At 48.7% G+C, this 15,602-nt stretch overlaps 1 protein-coding gene across 3 annotated transcripts in view; it reads left to right on the forward strand.

The window, feature by feature from the left end:
• Nucleotides 1-15,602, forward strand: part of TDP1 (tyrosyl-DNA phosphodiesterase 1) — a 96,125-nt gene that overhangs the window by 64,429 nt on the left and 16,094 nt on the right. For all 3 annotated transcript variants that reach the window (XM_022576300.2, XM_022576299.2, XM_089908104.1), the window contains 2 exons: nucleotides 876-978; nucleotides 11,371-11,479. In XM_022576300.2, the coding sequence (XP_022432008.1) occupies nucleotides 876-978; nucleotides 11,371-11,479 (212 nt within the window). The remainder of the gene's footprint in view (nucleotides 1-875; nucleotides 979-11,370; nucleotides 11,480-15,602) is intronic.

Here is a 15,602-nt window from a genome sequence, read left to right on the forward strand (position 1 = left end):
CAGCTATACGTGTACATATATCCCCATATCCCCTCCCTCTTGTGTCTCCCTCCCACCCCTCTAGGTGGTCACAAAGTACCGAGCTGATCTCCCTGTGCTATAGAGCTGCTTCCCACTAGCTATCTGTTTTACATTTGGTAGTGTATATATGTCCATGCCACTATCTCACTTCATCTCAGCTTTCCCTTCCCCCTCCCCGTGTCCTCAAGTCCATTCTCTATGTCTGCATCTTTATTCCTGTCCTGCCCCTAAGTTCTTCAGAACTATATATATATATATATTTTTTTTTTTTTTTTAGATTCTATATATATGTATTAGCGTACAGTATTTGTTTTTCTCTTTCTGACTTACTTCACTCTGTATGACAGACTCTAGGTACATCCACCTCACTACAAATAACTCAATTTCATTTCTGAGTAATATTCCATTGTATATACGTGCCACATCTTCTTTATCCATTCACCTGTTGATGGACACTTAGGTTGCTTCCATGTCCTGGCTATTGTAAATAGAGCTGCAATGAACATTGTGGTACATGACTCTTTTTGAATTATGGTTTTCTCAGGGTATATGCCCAGTAGTGGGATTGCTGGGTCGTGTGGTAGTTCTATGTTTAGTTTTTTAAGGAACCTCCATACTGTTCTCCATAGTGGCTGTATCAATTTACATTCTCACCAAGCAGTTGGATAAATCTTGAGAATTATATAGCACAGCAGGATTTACATTCCATTCCCCAAAATGCAGGACTCTGCCAGAAGCTGAATGGACATGATTGCGGCTCTTGGGCGTTGACCGTCGCTCTTGCAGCTGTGGGAGTTTGACCTGCGCTAAAACACCTCACTGAGTCAATCCTCTCCCTGTCCTTGTCCCTGCAGCGCCAATCTGTCCAAGGCCGCCTGGGGAGCGTTAGAGAAGAACGGCGCCCAGCTGATGATCCGCTCCTATGAGCTCGGCGTCCTTTTCCTCCCATCAGCATTTGTAAGTGCACACTTGATAGATGATTGGTCATGAGTGAAGCAAATGGGGGTTTGTGTTCTCTTCTTGAGTCTCGATGACTTGCCCGAGGTCAGGAGGTCGCAAGCTTGTGCACTGACCCGGAGCCTGTGCTCCTAGCCGCAGGCTCGAGCCGATGAATTTATTCACTGATCACTGTTCTGGGTGTGAGGGGATCGCTGCTCTCAAGGAGTGTTCCAGATTAGTGATCAAAGGCATTGCTTTGGGTAAAGTTAATAACAACCTTTAAATGAAGATTGTGAACCAGCATGTGAAAATTTACTATAAGGTAGTAAGTGACAAGTCACCAAAGGAACGAGTCAGCCAAGTGCGAGGCTTGTTCTAGGTGACTGGAGACCGCCTTCAGAAGCTGCTCGGCCTGGGGGCAATGAAGGATGCTGAGGATTCTCGGTCAGCGGAGAGGAGTGGGAAGGGCAGCCTCCTGGGAGGAGTGGCCTGAGCACAAGCCAGGAGGGAGGCAGGGAAGCTCACAGCATCTGCTAGAAACAGAGTCCCGGGGGTCGCAGAGGACGTGTTACCAGGCTCCCTGGGAAGCCCCCCAGAAGGGCACCGGAACAGCCAGCTTGCATCCTGGCTTTGGAACAGCGCTCAGTTTCTGCAGCTGAACACCCAACAGAGTAGCTAGTTTTTGTGTAGGGACTGGGTTTTACAAGCCGTATGTTTCTCTCAACACTAGAATTCCTCTTGGCCCAGAGAGCTGTTCCCTCTTTCAGAGGCACACAGGGTCCCCAGTACCCCCTCTCACCCCCAGCCCCACTCTGGGCACACACTCATTGGTGGATGCAGTTGGAACTGCCCACACCATGTGATGTGTAATGCTTTTTTTTTTTTTTCTCTTTTTTGCCACTTGCTCTAGTTGAGCTAAACACACACATGATGCAGCCCCATGGCAAACCACTTGGACTGGACCAGAAGACTTAGTCAGGGGAGTGCTGTGTGCTTGTCCCGAGACTTATATCCAGGCCCTGTGATATGTGGGCATCGTCTCAAGGCGAGCTGAGATTGCCCTCCTGCCCAGCCTGACAGGCCTCCCCACTGTTCCTTTTCTCACGCATGCTCTGGGGAAGAGCTCCCCTCTCCCTTTCTTCTCCCCTCACCACTCTTTATCCATCCTTTTCTCTGTCTCAGAGGGTTTCACTACTGAACTGTCCCACAGGCCTCTCCTGAGCAGATTCTAGCACTTTTTATTTCTTTCCCATAGAGTCAAACAGCAGATCCTGATGCTGCTTTCAGCTAACGATCACCACCTCCACAGCCCCGTCGGTAGATGGTTTCCACAGACAAGGAGGTGACTTCCCTAAGGTTCCACCGCTGAGTGGATCTAGCTCTCAAGCCTCCGTCTCTAACTGATCCTTCTGTGATCTCTCAGCTATATCACAGGGAGGTAGGAGATTCTCAGCAACAGGGTAATAATACACAGTCCTGTGGTGTGATTACAGTGGCTGTAGCTTCGAACTCAAGCTAGAATTAGCTCCCAGTAATCACCTAAGTAAAGGAATAAATTCCACGTTGCTCTTGTTTGGCTTTTCATGTCAGCATTTGCAAAATTCTAGTCATTTCTAACTGTTCTGACCTTATCCCTCATCATAAAAATAATGCTAGGAAAGAAGTATACTGCACTTCCAGGACCACTCAACCCTTCTAAGCTACTAATTTTTACCTCTAATATTGTTTCTGTCTGTACATTAGAGAAAGAGTGGGCATAATCATTTAGAATCCCCAAATTGACTCTAGACTAGGCTATTATTCCTATACTTTTGGAATAAGAGCGAGTCCCACTAGAGTGCATTCTAGGTAAAGTAGAGATTTAGTTATTTATAAAGCCCATCAGGCAAGAATATTAAAAAATGGACTCCCCCACCTCCACCCCGTCCTGTGCCAGCAGATTCAAGAGCGAGGCCCCCAGCAGGGGGACCCGTGTAGTTGACATACTGAGACAGTGGCTTCTCCAGCAGGCGGTTCCATGGCGTCTCAACATGCAGGGTAGCAGTGCTTTACAGCAGGCTTGCTCCACAGCATTAACGAGGACCCACACACTGCCGCTGTCTTGCTATCAGACTTTTTCCCATCTGGGCGGATCGTCGTGTCCTTTAGCAAATCATAAATGACTTGAGCAAAGCGCTGAGATGAGACGTGTGGACAGTACACAAGTATTTGACCTTGCCTCCAAAGGAGCTAAGGGTCAAGTGAGCAAGAAGGTCATAGAAGTGAAGCAGACGCCTTGTTTGAGAGACGTCCCAGGTGCGAGCTTGGGTGCTCAGACATGTGAGGAGGGCACCTGGCCTGAGCGTGCAGAACCCAGAGGGCTCAAAGTGGGTGTCCGAGTTCTTTTAGGTGCATTTTATAGACACGAACTTGAGCTGACATAGGCCCATAGAAGGGGGAGAGTCATGGAATCAAAGGAAGGGAGGAACAGCCGAGATGTGGGGGGGGACGGGCCGGCCGGCTCTGGGGCCCGGGCAGCAGGCAGGCTCTCTGGGCTGCCGCCCCTGCTGTGACTCCACCACATGGCTTCTCGGCCCTGTGACCAGGGGTTCTGTATTTATAGTCACTGCGCAAGCTTGGGTCTGCCCCGCACGCCTCTCTCCTTCCCGACCCCGTCCCCCAGTAGGGGCCTGTTTCCAGAAAAGGGGGTTTGTTGTGAGCTAGGAAGCCACTCAAGAGGTAGGAACTTACTGCCAGAAGGTTTTACCTGTAAGTGGGTTGATGTGTGTTTTATCTGCAGAAAGCAGTTAAAGGGGATCTTGCAACATAGGAGACTTTGTCCTTAAGCCACTCTAACTCATCTGCTTCATTTACTGTTACGTGGAGCTTCTGGGAAAGCAGTAGGCCTTTGTTTGCCCTCACAGAATTAACATTTATGGTTTTGACTTTGAGGGCAACCCAGAGGTCTATGACAGGAGGTAATTAGTCATCTTGCTGAGGCTACAGGAGCACAGAATGAGACTTAACTTGTGAAGGAGTGGCTGTCCGTCCTCAGAGTGCACGCCAGGCTCGTCACCGGACATCTGGCTGCCTGAGATGACCTCTTGTACAGTCAGCTCCATCAGCACCTCCTGCGTCCTCTTTGGCTCCTCCTGGGAACACAGGGAGGAAGAGATGGACTCTTTGTTCTCAGGTAGCTCGTGGATAAGTTAAGGAAGCAGACCCAAGTTATCACAGTAGATGATGAGAGCTATGGGGTGTCCAGAATATAAGGACTGAGAAGAGGGAGTGAACAGTCTGCCTGGGGGGCTTGGGGAAGGCTTCATTTAGATGACGTTTGACCTGGGTCTTGAAAAATGAATGTGGGTTCAACCCACCATCAGGGGAGATGAGGCTTCCGGCCAGAGGGAACAGTGCACGTTATATTTGAGAAATAGCAACCAGCTCCACGTGCCTGGAAGGGGCCGGGGGGTGGCCTGGGCTGTGCGGTTGGAGTCCTGTTCTGAAGGAAGGTGGCAAGCAGGACGTGCTGGAGTGGACTTTGTCCCACGCGAATAGTGGAAAGCCATCAGTTTTGTTTTGTTTTTTTTATGTTGGGGGTAGGAGTTTATTAATTTATTTATTTTTGCTGTGTTGGGTCTTCGTTTCTGTGCGAGGGCTTTCTCTAATTGTGGCAAGCGGGGGCCACTCTTCATCGCGGCGCGCGGGCCTCTCACTGTCGCGGCCTCTCTTGTTGCGGAGCACAGGCTCCAGAGGCGCAGGCTCAGTAGTTGTGGCTCACGGGCCTAGTTGCTCCGCGGCATGTGGGATCCTCCCAGACCAGGGCTCGAACCCGTGTCCCCTGCATTGGCAGGCAGATTCTCAACCGCTGCGCCACCAGGGAAGCCCCAGCCATCAGTTTTTAAGCAGGGTTAGTGGTCTCATCAGGCCAATTTTCAGAGAATTTGAATCTGTAAAACTTACCTCCCCTTAGGATTTAGTGTACTTTATATGATGCGGGGTGCTTGAGGAGAAGGGCCTTACAGATGCCGTCAAAATCATATCTTAATCACCTACACCACACTGTTACAAAATTCTGATTCTGAATGAATCACTCTTTGCCTTCACCCACTGTCCCAACTCAGGGTGTAGGAAGTCATCCCCCACTCCTTGTTCTCCCCCCACATGTTTAATCACCTAGGCTTGTCATCCCCAATTCCTAACGCACCCTGTAAACCTGTCACTTCTGGCCATCCCTGCTGCCGCCGCGGCCACACCTGCCTCCCGGCCCACTTCCCAGGCCACCTCCAAGCTGCTCAGCCCACTGCTGCCAGAACGTCTACAGACCATGAATCTGGTCATGTCTCCCACCTGCTCCAAATCCTATGACTCCTTAGCATGGCCTGCTTTTCCCTTTGCGGCCTGACTCCTGACTACTCGGGTCTGACCTCTTCCCTCTCGATCCTGGCCTTTCGTGTTCCAGCCACACAGAGCGACTGCCTCTCATTCTGGACCAGGCCTCTTAGCCTTCTCTGGAGAAACAGAACCAATAGGATATATAGATCCACATAGAAAGAGACTTACTGTGAGGAATCGGCCCACACGATTTTGGAGTGCAAGGAGTCCCAAGCTCTGCCGCCTGTGAGCTGGAGACCAGGAGGGCTGGTGGTGTGGGCCAGCCCGAGTCTGAAGGCCTGAGGACCAGGACCCCGTGCTTTCCGTCCCAGTCTGAGTTTAGGAGAAGACAGATGTCCCAGCCAAGCAGCCCTTCCTCGGCCTTTTTGTTCCACTCAGTCCCCCTACTGGCTGGGTGGTGCATCGTTGGCGGGGATCATCTTTACCCAGTCCACTGATTCAAATATTAACCCCATGCAGAAACACCCTCAGCGATGCCCAGAGTGATGTTTACCGGTTACCTGGGTATCCCATGGCCCAGTCACGTTGACATGTAGAATGAGCCACCATACCACCCTTCTCAGCAGCCTTAATCCGTAGCAGGAACGACCCCCTGAGGCCCCTAACCCCACCGGCCTCTCACATCTCTGCTCCAGGGGTCCCTCCTTTGTGCCCCACAGCCCTCAAGAACCGGGGCTTTTCCTGTGTCCCCTGTGTTGTCATCGATGACTCGTGTGTCTCCTTGAGTGGGCTGGGAGCTGCTCTCACGGAGGCCTGGCACACGGGAGGCTCTTAGTGAAGTCTGTCGGTGTTGCTCCCTTGAGGTTCCCAGAGTACCCTCTCCCCTTTCTGTGAGGAGAACACGTGTGCAAAACAGTGGCTGCAGAGGCAACGTGGATTTAGTCCAAGGGGCGTCGGGTGCAGTAGGTGCTTAAGTGTGCTCACGAATCTCGTCGTGAGCAACTTGCAGCGTGGGATAGCTCACCTGTAGCTGTTCTGTGCAAACTAAAACGTACACACAGGCTCACGTTCGCTCTCACTCACAGAAGTCTCTTGCCTCAACTACAAATGCCAATCCCTATATATTCATTTAGTGTCTTAAAATTTTCGGCATTGGCCATAATCTTCAAAGAGTTACTGACAGTAAGGCAGTTTGTTGTGAAATGAAGCCCAGTGTGATTCCTTTTTATACCTTTAGTTACACATTTGCCAAAGAGTTACTTAGCACCCAGTTTTGTAGTCGTTCTTCTGACTGGACAGCATCCAAAATCCAGTTTCTTGAGGTCAGCCCACCTTTGTGGCCCTTAGGCAGAACTGCATGTCTGAAACGCCCACGTTTCTGAGTTAGCAGCAGCCAGGATTGCTGCTTCTGTCCTTCACCAGTGGGCCATCCTGATCTCTGTGCTCCTGAATGCTGGCTTGAGGCCAGCGTTGCAAACGGTCAGGTTTTGTGCCCAGAACGGCACAGTCTCAAACGCTGCAGGGGTGGTCGGCCAGAAGAAACCCGGCAGCTCCCCTTTCCCGCAGCCGTCATACAGGCCTGTCACTCAGGAACCAATGGCCGTGTGAAGGGACACGCTGTGTGGCCTACAAACTGCAGTGGGCGGAGAACCAGCACTTCCTATTCATAATTAAGATGCCATTTGAAACTTCGGGGATTGATCTGGAAGCTGATAAGTCCCTGGTAACCGAGTATTGATTTTTTCCCATTTTTTTCTGCTGCTTTTAAATGAATGAATCAATAAACACATCATTACGAAATTAACCTAACTTGCCATAGAGCATGGAGAGTCAGTAGCTTTCCCTGTGATTAGGAACACTTGCAAGGGCTTTGGGGGTTAATGTCAAGGTACATTTGACTGTGTACCCAGCACTTGGCTGTTGTTGCTACATAGTAGGTGCTTAATAAATGTTTAATTGAAGACTTGATTCTTTTAATGTCTAACATCAATTTATCAGTTGTATTATGCTTTTTGAGTTGTCCCTTTAATTTAAGTGTATTTAACTTTTAGATTAGACTAATGCATTTAGGTTCAGAAAAATCTCAATATAGGAAAGATCATCTAATGATTTCAAAGACCAGCAGCTGTATTCCAAACCCTCAGGCATCTGTATTTCAGGGAGACAGAAATTTTCTCTCTTTGAACTTGGTGCATTTTGGTGTTTACTGAGTACATACTTTGTCAGGCGCCGACTAGGCTGCCCAGCACTTTGTGTCTAGAACGCCTCCTACCTCTGGGAATAATGCACAGACCATCTCAGAATCATGGATCGATGTCCTGAACTCCTTCCTCCAGAGGAAGGTACCCTGAGCATCCCTGCCCTTGTCCCAGGGCTGAGAGCCAGCTCAGGCCCTGCTCAGCCCCAGGTTCATTTGCTCCCCAGATGGCGGGCTCTCTTTCCTACAATCGGAATCAAAAATGCTGCCACTAAATCCCCAAGAACTTTCAGTCTTCAAGTCTTTACTTTCTCTTTTCTCCATTCTGGTTAAACTATTTTATTGTCCCTCTGTTGCCAAAGATGGCTCTGGCTGGAAGAACTAATACAATTGACAAGAGCTGCCACGTTAACTCCCCCTCGTGCTCCCCGCACCACCTCTGACAGCCTGCCCTGGGCCCAGCGCATGGGTTCAGGGCTCTCAGCGTTTCCCAGGAGGCCACAGCTGGGCAACATTGTTTCAGGTGGTGTTTCTTTGTAACCTCTCATGTTCTCTGACTCAGCGAATAGAGCCACGTCCTGGCATTCCACTGCTGCCACTCGCCCATCCATACCCAGTCATCCCATCCGATCCCATCTGCCCAGGCACGAATTCTTTTTTTTTTTTTTTGGCCACTCCATGCAGCATACAAGATCTTAGTTCCCTGAGCAGAGATCGAACCCATGCCCCCTGCAGTGGAAGTGTGGAGTCTTAACCACTGGACCACCAGGGAAGTCCCCCACTTTCTTTTTTTTTTTTTTTTTTTTTTTGGCTCTGATTTTTACTGCGTTTTCCCTCAGCCTCTTTCAGATCCATTTCTGTCTTTCTGTTTCTCATCCAAATTTACCTCACTTTTATCTCAGCTTTTGTTGTGATGATACTTGGATCCCCATTACCATCTCTAATCCATCTCACATTCCTGTTGTAATAGCTCTTGGTCTTCGGGCTCTAGCAATTCCCAGTCCAATGCATTCTCCCGTCTGTGCCATTCCACCTTTACACTGGAACTTCTCTGTTCAAAACCCTGCACCTCGGGACTTCCCTGGCGGCACAGTGGTTGAGAACCCGCCTGCCAGTGTAGGGGACATGGGTTCAAGCCCTGGTCCGGGAAGATCCCACATGCCGCCGAGCAACTAGGCCCACGTGCCACAAGAACTGAGCCCGCGCGCCTAGAGCCCGTGCTCCACAACAGGAGAGGCCACTGCAGTGAGAAGCCCGTGCACTGCAACAAAGAGCAGCCCCTGCTCGCCACAACTAGAGAAAGCCTGCGCGCAGCAAGGAAGACCCAACACAGCCAAAAATAAATTAAAAATTAAAAAAAACCAAAAACCCTGCAACTCCTCACCATATATCACAGTAAAGGCCACACTCTAAATGGGGTCCTGTGACACCCTGGGTTGTAAGTGAAGGATAACCAGCTCCAACTTGCTTCAGGCAGGGCTAAATCCAGGGGCGTGGGACATGTCATCAATGTTCAGTTCTTCTAACACCCAGTTCTGTTTGAAGGACGTGAGGCGCCCCCAGCAGCTGAGGGCTCGCGCCTTGCCAGGTGAGCTCCCCAGAGAAAGGTGAACTCTCCTCTAGCACCTCTGACTCAGGCCGCTTCCCATCCTGAGTCACTGTGGCCAGGAGTTGGGCCCAGATAAACAGGTAGAAGCCTCAGATGTCCAAAGCCGCTTCCTTCAAAACCCTCTGCAGCCTGTCTCTGCATTTCTTCTCCCGTGTCCCAGGCTCTCCTCCTGGGCATTGCTTCACTCGCTGTCCCCCTGAAATGCCAGCTCTGTGCTTTTCCAGCTCCGCCTTTGGTCATGCCCGTCTCCCTCTGATGCTCTTCCCTGCCAGCTCTCTATCAAAATTACATCAATTTTTCAAGGCCCAGCAAAAATATTTTCTACAGACCCTTTTCTTAACCTGCCACTGGCAAGAGGTCATTTCTTCCCTGTCTGCCTAGAGTTTGTGCCCGGCGTCTGTCACGTGTTGCTTTTCACGGAGTTACTAGCCACCACCTTGGTTGGTGCTGTCACCCCTACCTTCCTGTAGGTCTTCACTGGCACAAAGCACTTTTGTGCATCTTGTTCCATTTGCTTCTATGCAGACGCCTATAAAGTAAGCAGGGAAGGTACTTTAATCCCATTTTTGCAGCTCAAAATTGCTTGACCAACTATGCACCAAGACTTATGCTAGGTGTTGAAGTAAGAAACGTTAATATGGTAACATCCAGAAAGTTATTGTTCCAGTTTTACAAATGAGGAAATTGAGGCCTAGTGAATAAGTGGCCAAGTGTCCCACCGACCATCTTTTTTAGTTCCTAGCACATGCAAGCTCTTTGCCACCTCTGGGCCATTGCAGATGCTGTTCCCTCCTCCTGGAACTTTTTTTTTTTTTTTTTTAATTTGGCTGCACCAGGTCTTCATTGCAGCATGTGGGATCTTCGTTGCAGCATGTGGACTTCTTAGTTGCAGCATGCAAACTCTGGGATCTAGTTCCCAGACCAGGGATCAAACCCGGGTCCCCTGAATTGGGAGTGCGGAGTCTTACCCACTGGACCACCAGGGAAGTCCCTGGAACGTTATTATTTCCACTCTCAACTGACAAAACACTATTCACTTTTCAGAGCTTAATTAAAATGTCACTTTTTTAGGGAGGCTTCCGCTGAGCACCCCCTCGCCCCCAAATCTAAAACAGGCCTACTATTCTCTCTTCTAGGACTCCTCTGTTTTTCTCATAGCGCTTATCAAAAATTATAGTTGTTTATTTTACTTCTATAAATGCGTTTGTTTAATGTCTCCCTACTAGACTGTACATGCCATGAGAACAGGGATCGTGATAATTGTTCTGACTCCTGTACACTCAGTGCCCGGCACTCATGCCTGACACAAAAGAGGGACTCAAGAAATAATGTGTGGGATGAATGAATGCAAATGTGAGCCATTCACACAGCCCGTAAATACCAGCACAGAGACTTAACTCAGGTTGCCCAATGCCCAGGTCCACACAGCCCTGACACTTACCTCATCTTCCGAAGAACTGTAGTTGTAGCTCTTTATGTGGGTTCATAGACGTTAGCACTGTTTGATATGTGGGTATTTAGGATGAGAAGGGTGGATCTATGCGTGGATGGGCGGCCAGAGGAATGAGGCAAAAACAGAATGCCAGGATCATCCGGGAAGGGGGCCAGGAGATGATCGATGCGTGGAGGCCTGGGGAGGGCAAAAGCCGACGTAGTAGGCACCCCCACTACCGGGCAGGCCCTGTGTGAGGAGGCAGTGCAGTGTGTACATCGGCCTGGGTGTGGCACCTATAGTTGCACCCTGATTCAGATCCAGAGTTAATAGTAGCCTATTCTCGAGTTCTTGGGATAAACCTTCCATTTTGACGGGTCTTGAAGAGTTCTCACTTTTATATTCCTATCCCATCGTATTGGACACTTTCATGATACATGAAAGCAACTTTCATTCTTCACCAGAGTGAACAGCCCATTACTACAGATAGCAATATCGAAAGTATTCAGAGGTATTTTTACACAGTGTCTTCTACACAGTCCTTGCTGCTGTACACAGAGGTTAGTAGAAATGGGCTGTAACATCCAAAATTGTTTTTCTCTTATGTCTTTGTATCCTTTATTAGACTTCTGCAAACTTTGCTATAATTTATTTTCTGACATTTGGACCTCTCTTATTTTTAGGAAAGAATATTTGGGGGGAGTGTTGTAAATATATTTGACCCACTGAATATCAAAAATAGCGCTGAAATAACAAAAATAGCTCTGAATTTTGTTGTGAGTATCATAAAAATATAATTGCTTCTTGCTATCTTTTTCCAGAAAATGAGATGCAATTATAGATTCTCTGTGTCTGCAGGGCCTGGACAGTTTCAGAGTGAAACAGAAATTCTTCTCAGGGAGCCAGGAGCCAACAGCCTCCTTTCCTGTGCCATATGACCTGCCTCCAGAACTGTATGGAAGTAAAGGTGAGACACTGGTGAAAGAAAACCTTGGGTGTGTGTACCAGAGCAGAAACAAACAGAGCCCAGGAAAAGCCATTGGGTTGGGCTCTCCCTGGGAGCCTGGCTCGTGGGTGGCCATGGAAGCGCAGGTTTTTGCAGAGTCTCCCTTGCTGCCCTGTGTGTGGCCACCGGAGCCGCAGTTCTCAAACTGGTTGGTCTCAGAACCCCTCTACATTTTATTACTGAGGACCACAAAGGGCTTTTGTTTACGTGGGCTTTTATAGCTATTGATATGTATCATATCAGCAATTAAAACCAATAAATTTTAAAATATTTATTAACTTATTTAAAGATACTAATAAACCCATTTGTATATTTAAAAATATATAAAATGACTATTCCCCAAAACAATTTAGTTTGGAAGATGGCATTGTTTACCTTTTTGCAGACCCCTTTATTATCTGGGTTAACAGCCGGATTCTCACAGCTGCTCTGTTGTGTTATCACACAGGTCGTGTAGCGTCTGTACACTCACGTGAAAGTGACAAATAATGGCTTAATGTTATGTTGACAGTAATTTTGACTTTACAGGTATTTCTCCCTCCCCAACCCCCTTAAAAAGTCGGTCCCCAGGCCACACACTCTGAGAACTGCTGCGCTAGGTGAGGACTTCAAGGGCAGTGACCAGGTATTTTTCACAAGAGAAAGCCAGTGGAGTATTGGTCCAGGTTCCCAGCGCTCTTGGGAGGAAGGCTGGCTGGGATGCGGGCACCACCTCATCCCAGCTCTGACCCAGCCCCGCCGGCCGCAGGGCTGCTCTGCTCAGCCCCAGAAAATGTCTTTGGGGTGAGTTCACACTTTACCAAGCTCACCCCGGAGGAGATGCGTAATCGGGACAAGCTTATTAATTTAAAATGGCAGATTCTTTTATCACTGTGGCTGGCGTATTTTCCCCTGGACGGTAGAGGCCTACACAGGTAGCCAGATTATAATCTGCGGTTTTTGAGTGAAGGCTGAATGTGAACAGGGAAAATTTGGTTTTTGATTGGTAAATTTTGATGATGCCACCCCATTAATATTCCAAACTCTCGGATTCCCTAACGGAGTCAGCCTTGCCCCAGTGGGTCCCTTCCTTCCCTGAGCGATGTTGGTTGGGTCCTAGCTACCTCCCCACCCTCACTCGCCCTTTTGGCTTTCGTGGTGAGCCAAACCTGCCCTTCTGATGGACCCACTTCTCAGATTGTATTGGCACACCTGGCAGAGTTCATCCTGCCTCGCCCAGGTGACTTCATCTCTCTCTGATCAGTCGTGTGGATGCTGTTTTGGAAAGTATTCTTGTTCCCTTCCTTCCAAGCCGTGTGCAGTTTTCTGAGTCCTCTAAATGTGTCAAGTCCTCTAAATGTGTTGTAAGTTCACACACATTCACTTTTCACTAGCAAGAGGTTTTACCAGAATTTCAAGAAATCCGTGACCACTCCTCCCCACCCTCCAACCCACAGATGCTTTAGATCCAGGCCGTGTTTATGTGCCAGCCTGACAACTTATTAAGTGACCTTGGGCAGTGGTTTGTATTCTCTAGACCTTAGTGTCTCTGTTTGCAAAATGAGAACATGAGAGTGCATAGCTCAGTGTTGAAGAGTGACCGAGATATGGTCTAGAAAGCATCTAACCCAGCGTCCAGCTCAGAGTTAGCTGATTTCTGTTAGCCATTGTTTCTGTTATTTAAAATGTCCAGTTCAGTTATAACAGTGGATTGATGGCCATCCCTCCCCCTCCTCCTGATGAGCTGACATTCAGAAGAGCCTGAGGCTTGTGCAGGACAGTCCCTAACCCAGGACATGACCCAGTGAGTGACCTTCCCCGCTTCTGGCTTTGCGCTGCACCTCTGCCTTCTCTCCCTTTCTCTGCTCTTCATGTCCCTCACCCCTACCCCCAACCTGAGTGCTCCTGAATAAACAGGTTGGAGGTGGGAAGGACTAACTGTGACAGCCTTATTTAGGCTTAGCCTCCTGCAGTCTGGCCTCAGGCATTGTACCTCCCACCCGCAGCCAGGAACCTTGGCTGGAATTTCACCCCCTCCCTTTAATCCTAATCTCCAAAGGACTGTAAAAGCAAGAATGGAAGAGGTAGAGGAGCCTTAAAAATATCCTGAGGTTCCCTCAGTTCCACTAGAAAAAGCATTCCCAAGAACTTAAAAGTTTACAACTAGGTAGTGTCTTAGACCGTGTAATAAAAATGGTAATCCTTTTATTTGACCAGCAAGCAGAAGTTTTCCATTGTTTAAGTGAGTTTTCTATTTTTTACGCATTTCCTTTGAAAGACATATGCGAGAGAGACTGGAACATTTTAGTTTTTTTTATCAGTACTATTTTACCTTCCACACTGCTTTACTAGCATGTAGAATAATGCCAGGGATTCAGATATCACCATTTCCTGTAAAGCCAACATTTGGGGGAGTCATGTGCGCCTTAAAAAAGGCATCTTGGGCTTTCCTGGTGGTGCAGTGGTTAAGAATCCGCCTGCCAATGAAGGGGACACAGGTTCAATTCCCTGGTCCGGGAAGATCCCACATGCCGCGGAGCAACTAAGCCCATGCGCCACAACTACTGAGCCTGTGCTCTAGAGCCCGCAAGCCATAACTACTGAAGCCCGCATGCCTAGAGCCCGTGCTCTGCAACAAGAGAAGCCACTGCAGTGAGAAGCCCGCGCTCCGCAACAAAGAGTAGCCCCCACTCACTACAACTAGAGAAAGCCCGGGCACAGCAACGAAGACCCAACACAGCCAAAAATAAATAAATGTTAAAAAAAAAAAAAAAAAGGGGCATCTGACCAGTGCTTGGAAAAGTTGAGTGGTTAAGAACATTTCAAAAGCACTGTATTTGGGACTTTCCTGTTGGTGCAGTGGTTAAGAATCCACCTGCCAGTGCAGAGGACTCGGGTTCGAGCCCTGGTCCGGGAAGATCCCACATGCTGCGGAGCAGCTAAGCCCGTGCGCCACAACTACTGAGCCTGCACTCCAGAGCCTGTGAGCCACAACTCCTGAAGCCAGGGTGCCTAGAGCCCGTGCTCTGCAACAAGAGAAGCCACCACAATGAGAAGCCTGTGCACCGCAAAGTAGAGTAGCCCCCGTTCAGCGCAACTAGAGAAAGCCCGCACACAGCAACGAAGACCCAACGCAGCCGGGGGAAAAAAAAAAAAAAAAAAGCACTGCGTTTGAATAAGTGATTTTCAACCCACTTCAACATATATAAGATCTTTTTCAGTATTTTTTAAGTCAGGAGACTATAAGAAAAGCTTAGCAGAGAAATACACAAATGTGAACAAATCACAGTTGGATACAAGAGACCGCCAGACATCCTGACACCAAGAAATTGATCAAATAAAACAAAGACTCAGCTACAGGGGTACCTGCTTCGTGCTTGCTGCTTATCCTCTCTCCCCACAGGTATATCATTGAGAACCTGCTGTGCACAGATACCAGCTAGGTGGTTGGAATAGATCAGTGAACAAGACAGACACAAATCCTTGCCCTCCTTGAGTTTATATTACTCCTCCCATGAAAAGTTACACGTACTCAAACCCATTTTACAACAGGAACCGTGTTTTTAAAAGAAAACTTTTACAAAGCAAAATCACTAACATTGTAAATCACACACTGTAGCATGCAGTCCCTGACCACAGGGACACACAGAGGGAACCATGCCCCCCAGGTTGTCCTTCGTCCTCCCCCACCGTGGCCCTAACACAGGCCTCACCCGGACTCTCACCCGGACTATGCTGCTCTTTATTTCCCTGGTTCTGCACTCCTCCCCCTGGATGCCATCTTCCACGCTGCTGCCAGGCTCCTCTGATCGTTCCCTCTCCTGTTTTAAATCCTTTCATCGTATTCTAGAAAAAAAAAAAAAAAAGGCGTTTTTCATCCCCTTTAACCTCAGATCCCAAACAGATTCTGTGAAAATCACCTTTAGAACTTGACAGAGGTGCACATTGCCAGGCCCCAGCCCAGACCTACTGAAACGAGCTCTCCAGGGGTGGGTCCCAGAAAAACGTGCCAGCAATTCCCACATCAGCCCAGTCAGGGAGCTGCAGCACAGACACAGTGGGGTTCAGCGTCCCAGCAGCAGGGCGTGCCTGCTTGTCTGCTGCC

This window comes from Delphinapterus leucas, chromosome 2 (genome assembly GCF_059928025.1).
Source record: "Delphinapterus leucas isolate spDelLeu-1000000601 "Yukka" chromosome 2, BTC_Dleu_Yukka2, whole genome shotgun sequence".
Classification (NCBI taxonomy): Eukaryota; Metazoa; Chordata; class Mammalia; order Artiodactyla; family Monodontidae; genus Delphinapterus; species Delphinapterus leucas.